Source organism: Ranitomeya variabilis, chromosome 5 (genome assembly GCF_051348905.1).
Source record: "Ranitomeya variabilis isolate aRanVar5 chromosome 5, aRanVar5.hap1, whole genome shotgun sequence".
Taxonomy (NCBI): Eukaryota; Metazoa; Chordata; class Amphibia; order Anura; family Dendrobatidae; genus Ranitomeya; species Ranitomeya variabilis.
In genome coordinates this window covers 333,039,508-333,058,225 of record NC_135236.1, presented here as the reverse complement: position 1 = coordinate 333,058,225, position 18,718 = coordinate 333,039,508, and the positions used below count along the sequence as shown (strand labels likewise).

At 41.1% G+C, this 18,718-nt stretch overlaps 1 protein-coding gene across 1 annotated transcript in view; it reads left to right on the top strand.

Moving 5' to 3' along the window:
- The window catches only part of SLC26A5 (solute carrier family 26 member 5), a 103,931-nt gene extending 95,191 nt beyond the window's left edge, over positions 1-8,740 (top strand). Inside the window, exons 17-19 of the mRNA XM_077264732.1 lie at positions 94-312; positions 2,094-2,148; positions 7,823-8,740. Coding sequence (XP_077120847.1) covers positions 94-312; positions 2,094-2,148; positions 7,823-7,998 — 450 coding nt within the window. The 3' untranslated portion in view covers positions 7,999-8,740. The remainder of the gene's footprint in view (positions 1-93; positions 313-2,093; positions 2,149-7,822) is intronic.
- Positions 8,741-18,718: the final 9,978 nt, after the last annotated feature.

Here is an 18,718-nt window from a genome sequence, read left to right as displayed (position 1 = left end):
TGGTGGTGCAGGAGCGAGTCCATTGATTGAGGACAAATTGTGCAAGTCCAAGTATTACCAGTTATTACCCAGTTAATATTTTGTATTTTTCAGACTAATGATGTGGAGATGGCTGTGAAACATGAACTGATTGATGATCCAGCCGCAGACTCAGGAAATGTGAAAAATGGATCGGCTGATAGAAATCTGCATAATTCACCCTCTGAAGAGTTAGAGTATTTCATGAGTCCAATCATCAACACTCATTCTGTAATTTTGGACTTTACTCCTGTCAACTTTATAGATTCTGTGGGCGTGAAAGCACTAAAATCTGTAAGTTATTGATAGATTAAAACCAATTCTTTTCATTGAAAGTTATGTGTCAGGATGGGTTGCAGCAATCTGAAGAAACAGCTCCTGAGACCTGTATATTTACTGACAGAAGAGCTACATAGTAGCCACGCATACCGGAGTTTTCGGACAAGTCTGTGACAGGAGAAGAAACAAATCTTCTCATCTGATTAAGCACAAAGTTTTTAGTTTTTTTTACTCCAACCTCAATCCTCTGTGTGCAGTCAGCCAAGGAGAAGATATATTTCTTCTCATGTCACGGCCCTTCTCCTCTGTTCACGGAGGTACATGTGTTCACAATACAGCCCCTCTTTCATTGAGACACAGGTCTCAGGATCAGTGTTTCTTCAGACTACAATCCATCCTGATATGTGACTAACAGAGGCTGCCTTTTGAATTACATGACTGGGGGGCATTGCATCTCAGTCTTGAAGAACCCACTTAGTGACCAGGCAAATTTTTCAAATCCTACATGTGTCACTCTTTGCGGCATTAACTCTGGAATATTTCAGCATATCCCAGTGATTCTGAGATTGCTTTTTCATGACACATTATATTTTATGATAATGGTAAATTTAGGTTGATATGTCTTGCGTTTATTTTTTAAAAATATCAGAAATTTGACAAAAAAAATCTAAAAATGTTAGATTTTCATTTAATCAATTATCCCTTTAATCCAGATATTCAAACCACACAAAATAGTTAACAAATAACATTTTCCACAAGTCTGCATTACATCAGCGCCATCTGTAAAATGCTCTTTTATTATGTTAGAAGCTTTAAAATTGTTGCAGTAATTTATTTTTTAAGTAAATTTTTTAGGAATGTATTCAGTTCCGCAAAAGTGATTCCATTTTAAAACATATTCAACACTGCTTTCAGGCAGTTTATTAACCCTTTGGGTGTTTTTCAGGAACTAATCCAAAATGGCATGACCGGAAAGAAAAATTTTCTTTTTCAAACCTAAATGTTGGTAACTTCTGAACAGGCCGCTATAGCTAGCAGACCCTAAGGCTGTTATTTGGCCGTGAATTGCCATGGCAAACATCAAGACCACACAATTCTGACCTCAGGGTGCCAATTTGGTGAAAGAGCGAGCCCCCACATTTTGGTAACTACCTAGATGCTATAGTCACTATTGACAGCAGCATCTAAGGGGTTAAACGGCCACGATCGGTGCCAACACTGATCATGGCTGGTGCAGCAGGGTATTGGCTATTCACTTATATCTCAGGTCAGTTTAAAGTTGTATTGGTGGTCACTAAGGGGTTAAGGCCCTGTTACACATGTCAATGATTGGCCCAATAAATGTTCCTCCCCAATTATTACCCAGGACAGGATGATAAAGTCCTTGTTTGTTATTGATCACATCTTTATGTGAATCGAAAAATTATTGTTGGTCTGCAGCGCATTTAACTCTGTAAACAAATGTGCACTATTGAATTTTTTTCTATGTGCCATAGGCTTTTGTACTCCGCTTCGTATTCCTTTCGCCCGAACTGTGCACTTCTAGGAAAAATTTGGGGCGATCGGTGGGGATCTCAGGATGCAGGACCCCCACTTATTTGCGGGTCTGATAAGTGTTGAGTTTTTTTGAGACAATTGAGCCCAATCATCTTCTGATATTGTTGATTGCTGCACGTGAGCAGTAAATTTGTAAGATTTTTACGAAAATATTTTTTCTGGTGCTGAAACAATACTGTCCAGACAATCCTGTGTTTCCTTTCCTAATATTGTGTTTATCTGTCTTGTCTGTTCTGCAGATAATCAAAGAGTACAAGGAGATTGGTGTTGATCTTTTCTTATCTGGTTGTAATGGTAAGCTATGGCTCACCATCATTTCTGTATACATACATACATGTTGTGCCAGTTTTTATGCTTGCCTATATTTAGTGTTGTTCTGTTTTTAATCCGTAAGAAATTACACATAAATAATGTAATCATTTTGACATGATTTCTTTATCCTGAGATTAGTATATTAAAGTGGTTTTTCTAAGGTAATATCAGTTATCCACAGCATAGGTGACACACATCTGCCTACTGCTAACAGGACGGCCACGATGCGACTCTTCCCCTTTACTCTACATTGCACAACTATGATGAGTAGATTAAAATAGTGCTGATCAAGCATGCACAATGCTGCTCCATTCATTGTCTATAGCGCTGACTAGAACTGGCCGGCAATATACTAGTCTATTTCCTTTTGGTCCCAAAGACTTTGAAGTTAGTGGCATGCTCAACACCTGCGTCACTCTTCAAGGGGTTTTCCCATGAATAAAAGTTGATTTTAACCAATAGCTCTTAGAATAATAATTTCCACAATTGGATGTGTATAAATAAACTGTTCCTGTGCTGAGATAATCTTATAATTGCGCCCCTGCTGTGTACTGTGTAATGGCTGTGTCTGGCCTTACAGGGACATGGTCTAATTGTACCAAATCTCCAGGGAAGGGGGAAAAGCAAAAGAGTATACAGACATTACAGCATGAGATCACAGCTGATTCTTTTTGTGAGGTTAAACATTCCCTGCCTGTTTATAAACAATGTGTTTACCTCAAAGAATCATTTGCGATCCCATGCTGTAATGTCTGTATACTTTTTTGCTTTCCCCCCTTCCCAGGTGATGTGATATGATCAAACCATGCTCCTGAACTAGAAGACAAGGCCATTACACAGCACACAGCAGGGGCACATTTATAAGATTATCTCACCACAGGAACTTTTTTTTTTTTTTTAAACGCATCCAATTGTGGAAGTTATTATTATTCCAAGATCTATTGATTAAAATGAACTTTTGTTTGTGGGAAAACCCCTTTTTAAGTACTCCTCATTGGGGTCATGTGGGCATCACATTTTGAAAGGAACACTCCAGCATTTTTTTCATGTAAAATGTTTACTCACTATTAAAATTGTCATTACTTTCATTTTATTGTCAATTATTTTCATTCAATCTATTACTCATATACACCGCCTTTTATTAAAGGTCACACAGGATACTCTGAGACTCTGCCCTGTACACCTCACACAGGATACTCTGAGACTCTGCTCTGTACACCTCACACAGGGTGCACTGAGACTCTGCTCTGTACACCTCACACAGGATGCACTGAGACTCTGCTCTGTACACCTCACACAGGATGCACTGAGACTCTGCTCTGTACACCTCACACAGGATACTCTGAGACTCTGCTCTGTACTCCTCACACAGGATGCACTGAGACTCTGTTCTGTACACCTCACATAGGATGCACTGAGACTCTGCTCTGTACACCTCACATAGGATGCTCTGAGACTCTGCTCTGTACACCTCACATAGGATGCTCTGAGACTCTGCGCTGTACACCTCACACAGGATGCTGAGACTCTGCCCTGTACACCTCACACAGGATGCACTGAGACTCTGCTCTGTACACCTCACACAGGATACTCTGAGACTCTGCTCTGTACACCTCACACAGGGTGCACTGAGACTCTGCTCTGTACACCTCACACAGGATGCACTGAGACTCTGCTCTGTACACCTCACATAGGATGCTCTGAGACTCTGCGCTGTACACCTCACACAGGATGCTGAGACTCTGCCCTGTACACCTCACACAGGATGCACTGAGACTCTGCTCTGTACACCTCACACAGGATACTCTGAGACTCTGCTCTGTACACCTCACACAGGGTGCACTGAGACTCTGCTCTGTACACCTCACACAGGATGCACTGAGACTCTGCTCTGTACACCTCACACAGGATGCACTGAGACTCTGCTCTGTACACCTCACACAGGATACTCTGAGACTCTGCTCTGTACTCCTCACACAGGATGCACTGAGACTCTGTTCTGTACACCTCACATAGGATGCACTGAGACTCTGCTCTGTACACCTCACATAGGATGCTCTGAGACTCTGCTCTGTACACCTCACATAGGATGCTCTGAGACTCTGCGCTGTACACCTCACACAGGATGCTGAGACTCTGCCCTGTACACCTCACACAGGATGCACTGAGACTCTGCTCTGTACACCTCACACAGGATACTCTGAGACTCTGCTCTGTACACCTCACACAGGGTGCACTGAGACTCTGCTCTGTACACCTCACACAGGATGCACTGAGACTCTGTTCTGTACACCTCACAGAGGATGCTCTGAGACTCTGCTCTGTACACCTCACATAGGATGCACTGAGATTCTGCTCTGTACACCTCACACAGGATACTCTGAGACTCTGCTCTGTACACCTCACACAGGATGCTCTGAGACTCTGCTCTGTACACCTCACACAGGATACTCTGAGACTCTGCTCTGTACACCTCACACAGGGTGCACTGAGACTCTGCTCTGTACACCTCACACAGGATGCACTGAGACTCTGCTCTGTACACCTCACACAGGATGCACTGAGACTCTGCTCTGTACACCTCACACAGGATGCTCTGAGACTCTGCTCTGTACACCTCACACAGGATGCACTGAGACTCTGCTCTGTACACCTCACACAGGATGCACTGAGACTCTGCTCTGTACACCTCACACAGGATGCACTGAGACTCTGCTCTGTACACCTCACACAGGGTGCGCTGAGACTCTGCTCTGTACACCTCACACAGGATGCACTGAGACTCTGCTCTGTACACCTCACACAGGGTGCGCTGAGACTCTGCTCTGTACACCTCACACAGGATGCACTGAGACTCTGCTCTGTACACCTCACACAGGGTGCGCTGAGACTCTGCTCTGTACACCTCACACAGGATGCACTGAGACTCTGCTCTGTACACCTCACACAGGATACTCTGAGACTCTGCTCTGTACACCTCACACAGGATGCACTGAGACTCTGCTCTGTACACCTCACACAGGATGCACTGAGACTCTGCTCTGTACACCTCACACAGGATGCACTGAGACTCTGCTCTGTACACCTCACACAGGGTGCGCTGAGACTCTGCTCTGTACACCTCACACAGGATGCACTGAGACTCTGCTCTGTACACCTCACACAGGGTGCGCTGAGACTCTGCTCTGTACACCTCACACAGGATGCACTGAGACTCTGCTCTGTACACCTCACACAGGGTGCGCTGAGACTCTGCTCTGTACACCTCACACAGGATGCACTGAGACTCTGCTCTGTACACCTCACACAGGATACTCTGAGACTCTGCTCTGTACACCTCACACAGGATGCACTGAGACTCTGCTCTGTACACCTCACACAGGGTGCACTGAGACTCTGCTCTGTACACCTCACACAGGGTGCACTGAGACTCTGCTCTGTACACCTCACACAGGATACTCTGAGACTCTGCTCTGTACACCTCACACAGGATACTCTGAGACTCTGCTCTGTACACCTCACACAGGATGCACTGAGACTCTGCTCTGTACACCTCACACAGGATGCACTGTGACTCTGCTGTGCACATTAGGGGACAGCATTCCATGTTACTGATCTACCACTGTTGCTTACTAACCTGGAGAAAGAGCAATGTGATGAGTCTCTGGCATCATGGGAAATGTAGTCTGCATTTGGAGAACCATATCAAAAGAAAGTAGGAGCTAAGATGGTAGATAACCCAATATATGGCACATCAACTACAATATGTATACACAAGACATACATAAAAACCTCTACATTATTCTTTAAAAATAGCTCATGCTGAGTTATATCGGAAAAAAATTGCTGGAGTGCTTTTTTAATGTATTCTTCTCTAAATTCCCCCAATTTCTGGTCATGTGCACTAGGAGTTTTTTTATTGTCTCCTTTAGTATGGAGGCAGACTTTAAGAAAAAAAACACACCACAGCTGCTGTTTTTTAAAGTCACAGCCAGAATTTGATACAGCAGGGTGAAGTAGAAGTAATGGAAGACCTTCCTTTATATTTTTTAGTCTTTTCTGCCATGAAAGATTGTGACAAAAGATGTGGTGTTTTTAGAAAACCAGTGGGTGAAACCACCATCAGATGTCACAATGGTTGTCACTTTTTAGCTTCTTGACCCAGGACTGGAGAGATGTGACCATAGCAGAATCCACAGTATTGTACAATTCCACTAACAAAGTAAATTTCTTATATTTTTTTTCACTTCCCCTTAATTTTTAACTTGGGGTCTAATGAAGGAAAGTTGTCCAAGACATTAAGACATGCCTAATGTTAATGTGTAGTTCTGATGGTGTTTGCCAGAACAGACACAGCAATGGCAAACACCACGTACACTACAGAAACAAAGCCGTATAAAGAAAAAAGTGCACGTACTGCTGAGTAGATTCAATAATACTCGTATTTCTCTTGGAGAGTAAAGTTAACTTTAATCCTCAAAAATGTCAGCAAAGATAACCATAGCAAACTGTTATCTTCCATTGAGAATATCATTTCTATTGAATGCTTAAAAAATGACCCTCATAATACAGTCCCAGAGGTTTATCTTCTTGAGTCCTGCTGTGACGGTGTAGATGAACGTCCCCAGACAGATTCATACACAGTGCCATTGTGTGATGGTGTAGATGAACGTCCCCAGACAGATTCATACACAGTGCCATTGTGTGACGGTGTAGATGAACGTCCCCAGACAGATTCATACACAGTGCCATTGTGTGATGGTGTAGATGAACGTCCCCAGACAGATTCATACACAGTGCCATTGTGTGACGGTGTAGATGAACGTCCCCAGACAGATTCATACACAGTGCCATTGTGTGACGGTGTAGATGAATGTCTCCAGACAGATTCATAGACTGTGCCATTATGTGACGGTGTAGATGAAAGTCCCCAGACAGATTCATACACAGTGCCATTGTGTGACGGTGTAGAATCAGATGAACATCCTCAGACAGATTCATACACAGTGCCATTGTGTGATGGTGTAGATGAACATCTCCAGATTCATACACAGTGCCATTGTGTGACGGTGTAGATGATTGTGTGACGGTGTAGATGAATGTCCCCAGATAGATTCATACACAGTGCCATTGTGTGACGGTGTAGATGAATGTCTCCAGACAGATTCATACACAGTGCCATTGTGTGACGGTGTAGATGAATGTCTCCAGACAGATTCATACACAGTGCCATTGTGTGACGGTGTAGATGAATGTCTCCAGACAGATTCATAGACTGTGCCATTATGTGACGGTGTAGATGAAAGTCCCCAGACAGATTCATACACAGTGCCATTGTGTGACGGTGTAGATGAACGTCCCCAGAAAGATTCATACACAGTGCCATTGTGTGACAGTGTAGATGAACGTCCCCGACAGATTCATACACAGTGCCATTGTGTGACGGTGTAGATGAACGTCCCCAGACAGATTGATACACAGTGCCATTGTGTGATGGTGTAGATGAACGTCCCCAGATTCATACACAGTGCCATTGTTTGAGAGTTCAGAACACTGAAAATAGTTACAATTAGCTTGTGTCCCTGTAGAATCCATGCTGTGTATATATGTTTGTATGTAAGGTATAATCTTTTGTGCATTTCTGCTTCTCTCACAGGACTGGTTGTTCGAGATTTGACCAGGTTGAATTTCTTTGATAAATCTATAAGAAGAGATATTCTATTCCACAGTATACATGATGCTGTGATCCACTGCAGGTTTAGAGCATCCTCATGGGCTCTCGCCTCCTCTGAAGAGCAAGTCCTCAGCTCCGACACTCAAAGTCAGATCTAAGCTTTCCTTTTTACAAAGGAGAATGGTGCAATAATCCTTTTTAGATGTTGCCTCAGATTTTGATCCACAGGTGCAGAATTGAGCTAGAATAAGACGTTGTATCTCCTACCTCCCTATCCGTTACAGAGCTATTGGCCTCACAGCTTTATCTGAAGGGCTGATCACTCAGTCTTATACACCATGGAATATACACAGAAGAACTGTGTAAGAATAGGGGCTCTTACTTTAGAGGATGGGCTTCTATGGTGGGTGTGGAAATCACCTTGTTCTTTCTCTTCAGTTTTTTTCAAAGCATATGTCCTATTTTTAATGTTCTGTACTGTACCTCTGGTACTACATGTGATTCAAGGGCTTTCGGGAGAGGGGGAAAAATCTAAATAGCAGAAATACCTTTATCCACATGAGCTGCCTTTTAATACAACTCCAACTCCACTGGGAGCTGCTACCAGTTTAATGAAACTTGATATTTCTATATTTGAGGATATAAAATACCCCCTGCTTTTTTCTAAATGGGGTAAATCTTTTTAATAATGGTGTAACGTAAGGTTCTGTTCACACTGGCATGGTCTTATTTTAACAAGAGCTGTGGCGAATCTGTCCTGTCAGGTTTCTGGTGTCTATTTAATGGAGACAATAGAGGATCATGCTTCCCTATACTGGTTGTCAGAGCAATAGATCTAAGAAGTGTGAACGGAGGCTTATGAAATGTTATTCCATCATTAAAAGTGCTTTCTTAATTATTGATGATGAGGATGACTTATATCGTTTCGCTCTTTCTTAACCTCGCAGAAAACGGAGTATATATTATGAGACCTATGGAATATCCAGCATTTGTTGTTCAGTTTCCCTGCAGCCCCACTAACGTGGAAATAAATGTTTACACAGTGGCCACTCCGATGAATGGTTGTCTGTGTAATGTGGGTTTGGACAAGAGACATGCTCTTTGTAACCACTCTCCACTGTGTCCTCCAGATGAGGCCTGAAAATAGGACCTCCTCTATGAACTCAGAAGTCCCCAACAGACTATATAATAGTTTCCCACAGTGAGAGTTCCTGGTTTTATTTACTCAAGAGAAAATTCATTTACCTGTTTGTGTAAATGTGTTTTATTCGGCTTTAACCGAGTAACATGCTTGCCTTCTTGGTGAAGAAGGGAAGGCTTCATTTCTAAGTTTTTTCATGGATCCAAGGGGTAACGTTCCTCTTTGTGAAGAGTGACATGTCAAGCCTCACATACCAAGGTGAGGAGACTTTAAAGCCTTGCAATGCTCCTCTGGGAAATCAAATGTGCAAATTGTCCTCTTCCTCTCTGAAGCTTTTTCACGTAAGTGGAAACTAAAAGCTAGATGGTCAATATCGGGTACGAGAATGGCTGGGGATACATAAAGTCCAGAATACAGGGCATTTTCTGTGCTAACACTCTGAATAGTGGCTGCAAACATTTGGTGGAAATCTTGCTAATTTATTGGTAAATTCTGAAATGTTGCTACGGCATTTGATGACAATCTAATCTCCCACCTAGATTCTCAGATTAAGCTCTGGTCTGCCCATGCTATTTCTGTTATACTGCACATCCTTACCTGTGTTAGTTACAATTATGTGATATGTTATTGTACTATATTTTAGGCTCTAAAGTGACTTTTTTTATTAGTAGAAATGTATCCCAAGATCAACTGCTAATTGCTAATTTAGAAAAACAAAAATGACAAAAGCCTTAAAACCGCCTGACTGTGACTCTTCTCACCAAAACCAGACTTTTTCCATATTTGTGTTACCGCTTTAAAAATAGGAATGTATTCATGTGGTTGAAAATATATATTGGGGGGGGGGGGGAGACACAAACTTGTAAGCTGTATGTACTGAGGTGTGCCTGTTACATATGCTAGGGATTCTGAGTATATGGTTTGTTACTGGACAGTTTGTTTTTGTAATATATGCAGATAAACCAAATTTAGGTGATCAGCATTATGGGGAAATGCTTTTATTGTATAAATACTTAGTGGAAATGAAGATGATTGATTTGTAGATGGTGAACATATACATATATATAATATATTTTTTATTGCAAATGTATTTTAAAATTGAATAGGCTGGGTTACTCCTAAAGGAATGAATGGTTTTCCCTCCACGTCGGCCTCCGCTGCCTCAGTCTTATTGGACAGGACACAGAGGTACAGCACAACATAGCTGCTAAGCATAGCTGGTGACTGGCAGCAGCAGTCAAGTGTGCTGCAATCTAGAAAGAATGGCCAGAGACACAATACTCGGCCTGGGGAGGGCGAGTTAATCATTTTAACCTAGTGGAAGCCAAGGTGGAGGAAGAGATAATATCCAGAAAACTTCTTTAATTTCCATGTGCACTTATAGTATCAGTCAAGTATAAAAAAGAGGAAATAAATGCAAAGTAATAGCGTTAAATTATTACATGAGCGTGAGGCTTGCTATCTTTTTGGCTGCACCGTAGTCTCAATGTGTGAATTCTGCCTTAGTGTATCCTAAAAAAGATTGCAAGCCTCACACTCGTGTAATAAGCACTATTGCTTTGCATTTATTTCCTCTTTTTTATACTTGACTGTACTAATCAATGCAAACGGCTTTCTCTTAGTCAAATTCGTACCAATGTAACAAGTTGCTGTAAGAATGAGAAATCCATTGATAAAGTCCCTGATACGCCACACGTACATGCCAGGGGATCACATTAGTGACTGAATTCTCGAATAAAGCCAATTTTGCATTGCAGATATTTTTTCTGATATAATTGACAATTTCCCATCAATATATGTGAAGTTGGGAAATATCCGCATGGAATAATGAACCTGAAGCGGATGTGAAGGCCACAAAATGTTTATTATTGCCATACAATGAAACTGTGGCTAATCCACGGCAACCATTTCGGCTGTGTATTTGCTTATTGCAAATCTGCTTCATGTAAGCCCAGCCTAATCTGTGTGCATGTTATACTCTCCTCCGGCAACATATATGGGTTGCTGCATCAAAAATGTAAAGGCCAGCCATCCCCCCACCTAAAAAACAAAAGTACATCTTATAATGCCAGAAGCCAATATGTGAATATTTAGCACAAGACCTTGTCAGACATGGATAAAGGAAAATGCACTAGAGCACACGTGACTAAACATGTACTAAAGTGAAAAAACACTATTGTTTATTTAGATATTTCAGAAAAATAACTTATTTTTACTTTTATTTCTATGAAGTTAATTTGCCAGTAGGACCTATAGAGAGAATATTGATGATTGATATTCTGAAGGGCTTCCCAAAAAGGGAAAACATGGGCCTTTTAGCTTTAGCTGCTAGTTGTTAACGCTGCAATTTATTTTTACAATGTTTCTTTAGTTTGTGTCATGTCATCTTTTTTAGCTAGCCATTTATTGATCACTATGATTTTGAATCCGAGGTACAGGAATATGGTAACTAAAGCAAGCAACATATTTAAATTATAGACCGTAATCCTCATCTCATCATGAAAAAGAAAAAAAAAAAAAAATTGTATAAGCACTACGTGGGGAGACCTGAGTAGTCCAGTGCCGCCCTTGTCTGACTTCTCCATCTTATTCCAGTTGATTGACAGGTGTGACCCTTTGTACACATATAGGCGAGTTCTGACGAGGAAAAACCAGCCTAGGACTACATCAGACTAGTCTGGTCTCTCCCTAGAGTCCCCAGCCAGCTTCTTAAAGGGAATGCGTAATCAAAAGAAATTTCAACAATTTATAAATTGTAAGTTAATGTTTTTTCATACAAAAACAACTTTTTTAATGGTATAAAATATGAAATATAATGTAAACACTTGATATTTTCAACTTTTAAACGCTAGGGGGAACAGCTGCTGAAATTTGCCATGAAAATCTAGTGTCCTGTGAGCTTGCTTTATGACTGCAGTAAAAGTAGTCGGCTCAGCTTGCACATGTCTGATGTCACTCCTCCCTTACGGATGTTGAAGTTTAGGATCACCGGGCAAAGCCATTTTGATGATGACTGCAAAGTGACACTGACGTGGACAGCGTTAGAGGACAACTGGCAGCGCTAATTCTATTAGTTGATACAGCTCGCTGTATCACAGACTAGGATTAGCTACGCGGGGACCCAGTGATTAGATACAGACCTCAGCGGAGTATATCACGTGCTCAGATTTATGGCTCCGCAAACTCTCACAGGATGGGATTAGATGCATGGCTCGGCTCAGTCAGTATAAATCCTCATCCAGATAGCTAATGTAGGAATGTCTGAATAAGGTGTACTGTTACATCTGCAAAGCACATTGAACTTCTGCTGCGCTTTACAGATGCAGCAGAACAGCCTCAGACAGTTCTACTAAAGCTCCGGCCAGTAATGCCCACAAATTGTGTATGTGATTGGATCTGTGTGTTCTTGTGGCAGACGAGTGCAGGCACTGCCTGTTATTTACATGCACTAGTCTGGTCCGTAGATTGGACCAGAATAATGCATGGTCCAATTTTTTTTTCTTCGCAGACTGTTGGTCTTTGTGAATAATCAGCCATGTGCATTTGCACACTTGCTCTAAACAGTCCATATAATACCCATGTGTGAAAAAGCCATAATAGTTGCAATGTGATAGTCCAATATATTAAAAAATTTCAAGTTCTCCAGTGTCATGGCCACTGATCGCTTTCTCACTACCACTTTTCATAGCAAGTGACTCCTTATGCCCAACGCTAACAGCGCACCTTAACAGAGTACTACAAAAGGATTTATTTAGAAAGGCTACATCAAAGCGGCACAGTACTCATTCACAGGGGCCAACACAAACTGTATGGACACAGTGGGATAGAGGATAGTATCGTTAATTGTAAATGGACCTTTAGTGACAGGCGGGTGACATCAGTGGGTCTGTCACTATTGACTGCAGAAAGGACACCATAAAGCGACTGTTAACTTTAAAAAGATGCCTCAAATGAGGGTGGGCATTATTTCAACATGTTTTCAATAAAAAAAACATAGATAAAGAATCATGATGACAACTTTAACAAGTTTTAGAAACAACCACAAGTTTAAAATAAAAATAATAATAAGTAGTTAACCACGTTCGGATTACAATATAGTGCTTTGTGCCAAAGCACTATAAATATATCTCACTGTAAGGCTTCTGATGATCTTACAGCCATCTATCCATTACTCAGCAAAACTGCCAAATATTTACACTTTAATAGTGACAGGTTGCTTTATATGTCCAGTTGTTTGTAACAGATCCAGTATTGGAGAAAAAAAAACATTAAAAAAAAAAAAGACTAAAGTTTGTTTCTGGATGAGCCTTTCCGTTTTGCATCTGTTACATTTTTAATTGATCCGTTCTTACTAGCGGTGTCTCTGATGGTCCGTTATTTCATCCATAATAATTTAATTCCCACTAAAATGAATGTGTATACTTTTTATTCGCTTTTATGATCCCAAAAACTAATATAACTACTGGACATGTGAACAGAGCCTTACACTGCATGGAGCCCTTGTGCGGGGAAAAAAAAAGGTAGAGGTTAACAATGTACACTGTAGGTAATGGGAATTTATGATGTGAAAATACTGTTGAAGATCATGCCTTGAAACCTTATTTTGGACACAGTTTTGAATAGACAACTGTTCAGAAATATGTGCCTAGGATTGATTCTTTAATAGAGCTGTGGCCAATTATTAATGCATAATATCCATTAATATAACATGTATTGCTACATAAAAGGAATCAATTCTGCATGATTTATATTTCTTATAGTATGCAGACTATCCCCTCCAGAGCGAAGACACCGACTCTAGTGCCACCTGGAGGGAGAGTTTTTGGGCTTTGGCCAATATTCCTAGTTATATTCCAAGGCCCTTTAATGGGTTATTGTATTCCTAGAGCCAGCTATGAGTGTATATAACCTGTGTAAGGTCTCGTACTTCTGGAGAGGAGCTAAATTGCTTGGATTCTAATTTGTTCCATTTAAGTCCTTACTTTTTTTTAATGTATACTATCATTGCCCTGTCTCCATAAAATGTGTGGTTAGAAAAATGTAAAATTGACAACTACTTTATCTTTCATAGCACCTCAAGATGGTTAATGTTACAAAAGTCGCATACTAACATTTTTTTAGATCTAATGTGGATGATCTAGTATTAATGCTTTATATTCTGTTATTTATAATTGTAATTAGGTCAAAAAAGCTGACATATCGCCAGGAAAACTAGAAAACTTATTTTCTTCAAAATGAAAATCTAAAGGGTAGATACAGCAGATTTTCCAAGCAGAAAAAAAAAATCTTCTTAGAAAAGTAGCAGCATTGCAAATGAAATTTCATTCACATGATGCAGAAAGAATCCACAGTTTAAACTTGCTGGTATTGTGGACTAAAAGCTGCTGCATTTTCCTAAAGGATTAGTCCAAAACACAAAAGTTAATTTCAATTAATAAATCTTTAGAACCTTACAACTTTTGTAATTAATTCATAATAAAATTTCCTACCATTCACTCTGTGCTGCAACTTAGGATTCTGCTTATACTACCCACTTCCTGTGACAATTCGTTTGAGAATCCCAGTGCATGATGGTATACTCGAATGAATAGTCATAGGAAGTGGGTACTATAAGCAGATTCCTAAGTTGCAGCACAGAGTGAATGATATGGAATTTTACCATGACTTTAATTACAAAGGTACTTTTTGGGTTTCAGACTAACCCTTTAGGTTATGTTTCCACGGTCAATAAACGCAGCGGCTTGGACGCTGCATACATCCGCAGCGGCCAGATGTTACAGCATAGTGGATGGGATTTTATGAAATCCCATCTCCACAATGTGTGCACCTGCGGCTTCCCTGCGTATACGCACATGCGGCTTGTCTTTACAGACCGCAGCATGTCTATTTATCTTGCAGAGACTCTCAGTCTCCGCAAGATAAATATCAGTCTTATCTATAGGATGCGGTGATTCCGCATGGTTCAATGAACACAGGTGGAATCACCGCACGTACAAAAGCCGGCAGCACTTTTGGGCGGAGCGGACATGTGCTGCGTCCAAAGTGCTGCCGATATGTGCCCGTGGAAACATACCCTTAAACTCTTCTGAAATTCCACATGGTACAAACAGTGGCAAGTTGACCACCATAAAAAGAGAAAAAGTCACTTGAATAGATTAAAATTAGGCTAAATTACATGAAAGTTATAAAGACACACATCTCATCAGTCCTCACCCTAATTTTAATGTTTGTTATTTTCAGCTATTAAGATCCAGATTCATTATTGCTGTTTCATTTGTTTTGTCTAGTTTTGTGTATTTGTGCCTTTTTTTTTGCTAAAATAGGACAAAATAAAAAAAAAATTCACAGAAAAAGATACACTAGCAGCGTGCAATACACGTGCAAAATACTGATGAAAACAACCACTCAGTCACCCCCTCCATGAATTGGTAGGTGTGGGTCTAGTATTTAAAATGTCAAAGGAAGAAAAAGACACATGCTATATAAACAGGGGGTCACCATTAATGAAAAACATATACATTTTTATTGGAACAAAGAGCAAACAAAAAGTTAAACACTTTAAAAGTCAAGGATTGACATAAGTTCACAAGGCTTCACCCCGTCCAACAAGCAACCATTTAATAACTGGACCAAGTAGAACATATAAAGGGAAATATTTGCATGTGTGGTCAACTGAAATGACAACCTGTACGGTGATAGAAAATGTGCATAGAACATGAAAATCAGAACACTGCCCACAAAAAGAGGGGCATGGGTCTAAATACAGAAATGTAACTGTAATGTGCAAATACTTAAGTGTAAAGTACACAAGGCTCACTGTGTTGGACCAATATAACAATTGTTTGCACCTAGCATCTTATGCACCAATTAATACTATTAAGCCAATATGATAGTTGGCAATAGAAAAAAAAGAGGTTAATGCTAAACCAATTGGACTGCAAGGCAGAAAATCTGCAATCAGACAGATGAAATGCCTGACAGTACCTGTTCGTTTGAAGCAGACATAAAATAATGCCCGCATAGAGCCATATAAACCTGTACAGCAGAAAGTCACAGAAAAACCTGCACGATCATGGTTGACAAGAAGAATTAGGGACTAAACGCCCAGGTGCCCGACATGTCCCCACGCACAGTGGCTTCCTCAGGTAGGTCCTATGTAAGTTTACATATCATGTGTCCTTTTCTTCCTTTTACATGGTTGTGTTTTTCACATGCTACGAGTTGATCCCTCATATTAGGTGGTGCCCTCTATTCATACAGTTGTTGGTCTAGTATGTAAAATGCACACAGGAGAGGCTTGCATAGGACACCAGGCACACAGATAGCTGGGATGCAGTGATAACGCCCATTGTATTAGATCAGGCAGGCTGCCCAACACTAAGTGCACCCCACAAGGTCAGACACCCCAGTACATCCAACCAACACTAAACAGCTTAGATGCATCTTTTCTTTTAACCCCTTAGTGACCGGACCAAGTTTTTGAAATCTGACCAGTATCACTTTATGTGGTGACTCTGAAACGCTTCAACAAATCCCATTGATTTGAAGATTTTTTTTTCATGACATTGTACTTTATGATAATGGTAAATTTAGATCAATATGTTTTATTTCTAAAAAAAAAAAACCATGTAAAAAAAAGAAATAGCAATTTTCAAACTTTGAATGATTATCCCTTTAATCCAGATAGTCATCCCACAGAACATTAATACTGTAAATAACATTTCCCTCATGTCTGCTTTACATCAGCACCATTTTTAAAATGTTATTATATTTTGTTAGCATTTTAAGAGGATTAAAAATGTAGCAACAATTTTTCATTTTCACAAGGAAATTAACAAAATTATATTTTTATGGCACCTACTTTGGGGGTCCTATATATTGGAAATCCCCCAGAAGTGATACCATTTTAAAAACGGCACCCCTTAATATATTGAAAACTTCTGTCAGGTAGTTTATTTACCCTTCAGGTGATTTTCAGGAATTAATGCAAAGTGACATGACCGGAATGAAAAAATTTATTTTTGCCACCTAAATGTCTAACTTCTGAACAGATTACTAAGGCCGCCAGACTGCAAGGCCGCTATTTGGCCATGAATTGCCATGGCAAACATCAGGACCACACAATCATGATCTCAGGATGCCGATAGTGATAAACAGGGAGCCCCCACACTTGACAGCAGCAACTAAGGGTACCGTCTCACAGTGGCACTTTGGTCGCTACGACGGCACGATCCGTGATGTTCCAGCGATATACTTACGATCTCGCTGTGTCTGACACACTGCTGCGACCAGGGACCCCGCTGAGAATCGTACGTCGTAGCAGATCGTTTGAAACTTTCACACAGACAGCTCTCTCCAGCGACCAACGATCAGGGGAACGACTTCGGCATCGTTGAAACTGTCTTCAACGATGCCGAAGTCCCCCTGCAGCACCCGGGTAACCAGGGTAAACATCGGGTTACTAAGTGCAGAGCTGCGCTTAGTAACCCGATATTTACCCTAGTTACCATTGTAAAAGTTAAAAAAAAAAAAACTTCATACTCCCCTTCTGATGTCTGTCACGTCCCCCGGCGTCCACAGGGTTACGCGCTGCTGCTGAGAACTTCCTGCACTGTGTCAGCGCCGGCCGTAAAGCAGAGCACAGCGGTGACGTCACCGCTGTGCTCTGCTTTATTGCTGGCGCTGACACATTCAGTGCAGGAAGCTCTCGGCAGCAGCGCGTAACCCTGTGGACGCCGGGGGACGTGACAGACATCAGAAGGTGAGTATGAAGTTTTTTTTTTTTTTTAACTTTTACAATGGTAACTAGGGTAAATATCGGGTTACTAAGCGCAGCTCTGCACTTAGTAACCCGATGTTTACCCTGGTTACCCGGGTGCTGCAGGGGGACTTCGGCATCGTTGAAGACAGTTTCAACAATGCCGAAGTCGTTCCCCTGATCGTTGGTCGCTGGAGAGAGCTGTCTGTGTGACAGCTCCCCAGCGACCACACAACGACTTACCAACGATCACGGCCAGGTCGTATCGCTGGTCGTGATCGTTGGTAAGTCTTTTAGTGTAACGGTACCCTAAGGGGTTAAACAGATATGGACATTGACAACACTAATCATGGCTGATGCAGCAAGTTGTCAGCTATAGTGTACAGCCGACAGCTGCTGGATTGTCACCTGTATGGGGATGATATTCTCTTCTCAGGTCAGTAAAAAGATATTCGGTCATTAAGGGGTTAAAGTCTACTTAAAGGGGTTTTTCTCACGAACAGCGTTCATTTTATTCACTAGATCTTGAAATAATTATAGTTTCTACAATTGGATGTGATAAATACAATGTTCCTGTGCTGAGATAATCCTATAAATGTGCCCCTGCTGTGTACTGTGTAATGGCTGTGTCTGACCTTACAGGAACATGGTCTGATTATGCCACAGCTCCTGGGCAGTGGAGGAAACAAAAGAGATTATATAGACATTACAGAATGGAAACAAAGCAGATTCTTTCTGATGGAAAACATTTCCCTGCCTCTTTAAGTAATGTTTTACTTCAAAGAAAGAACCATTTGTGATCCCCTGCTATAATGTCTGTATAGTCTTTTGCTTCCTCCCCTGCCCAGGAGCTGTGGTATGATCAGACCATGTCCCTGTACAATCAGACACGGCCATTACACAGTACACAGCAGGGGCACATTTCTAAGATTATCTCAGCGCAGGAACATTTTATTTACAACACATCCACAATTGTGGA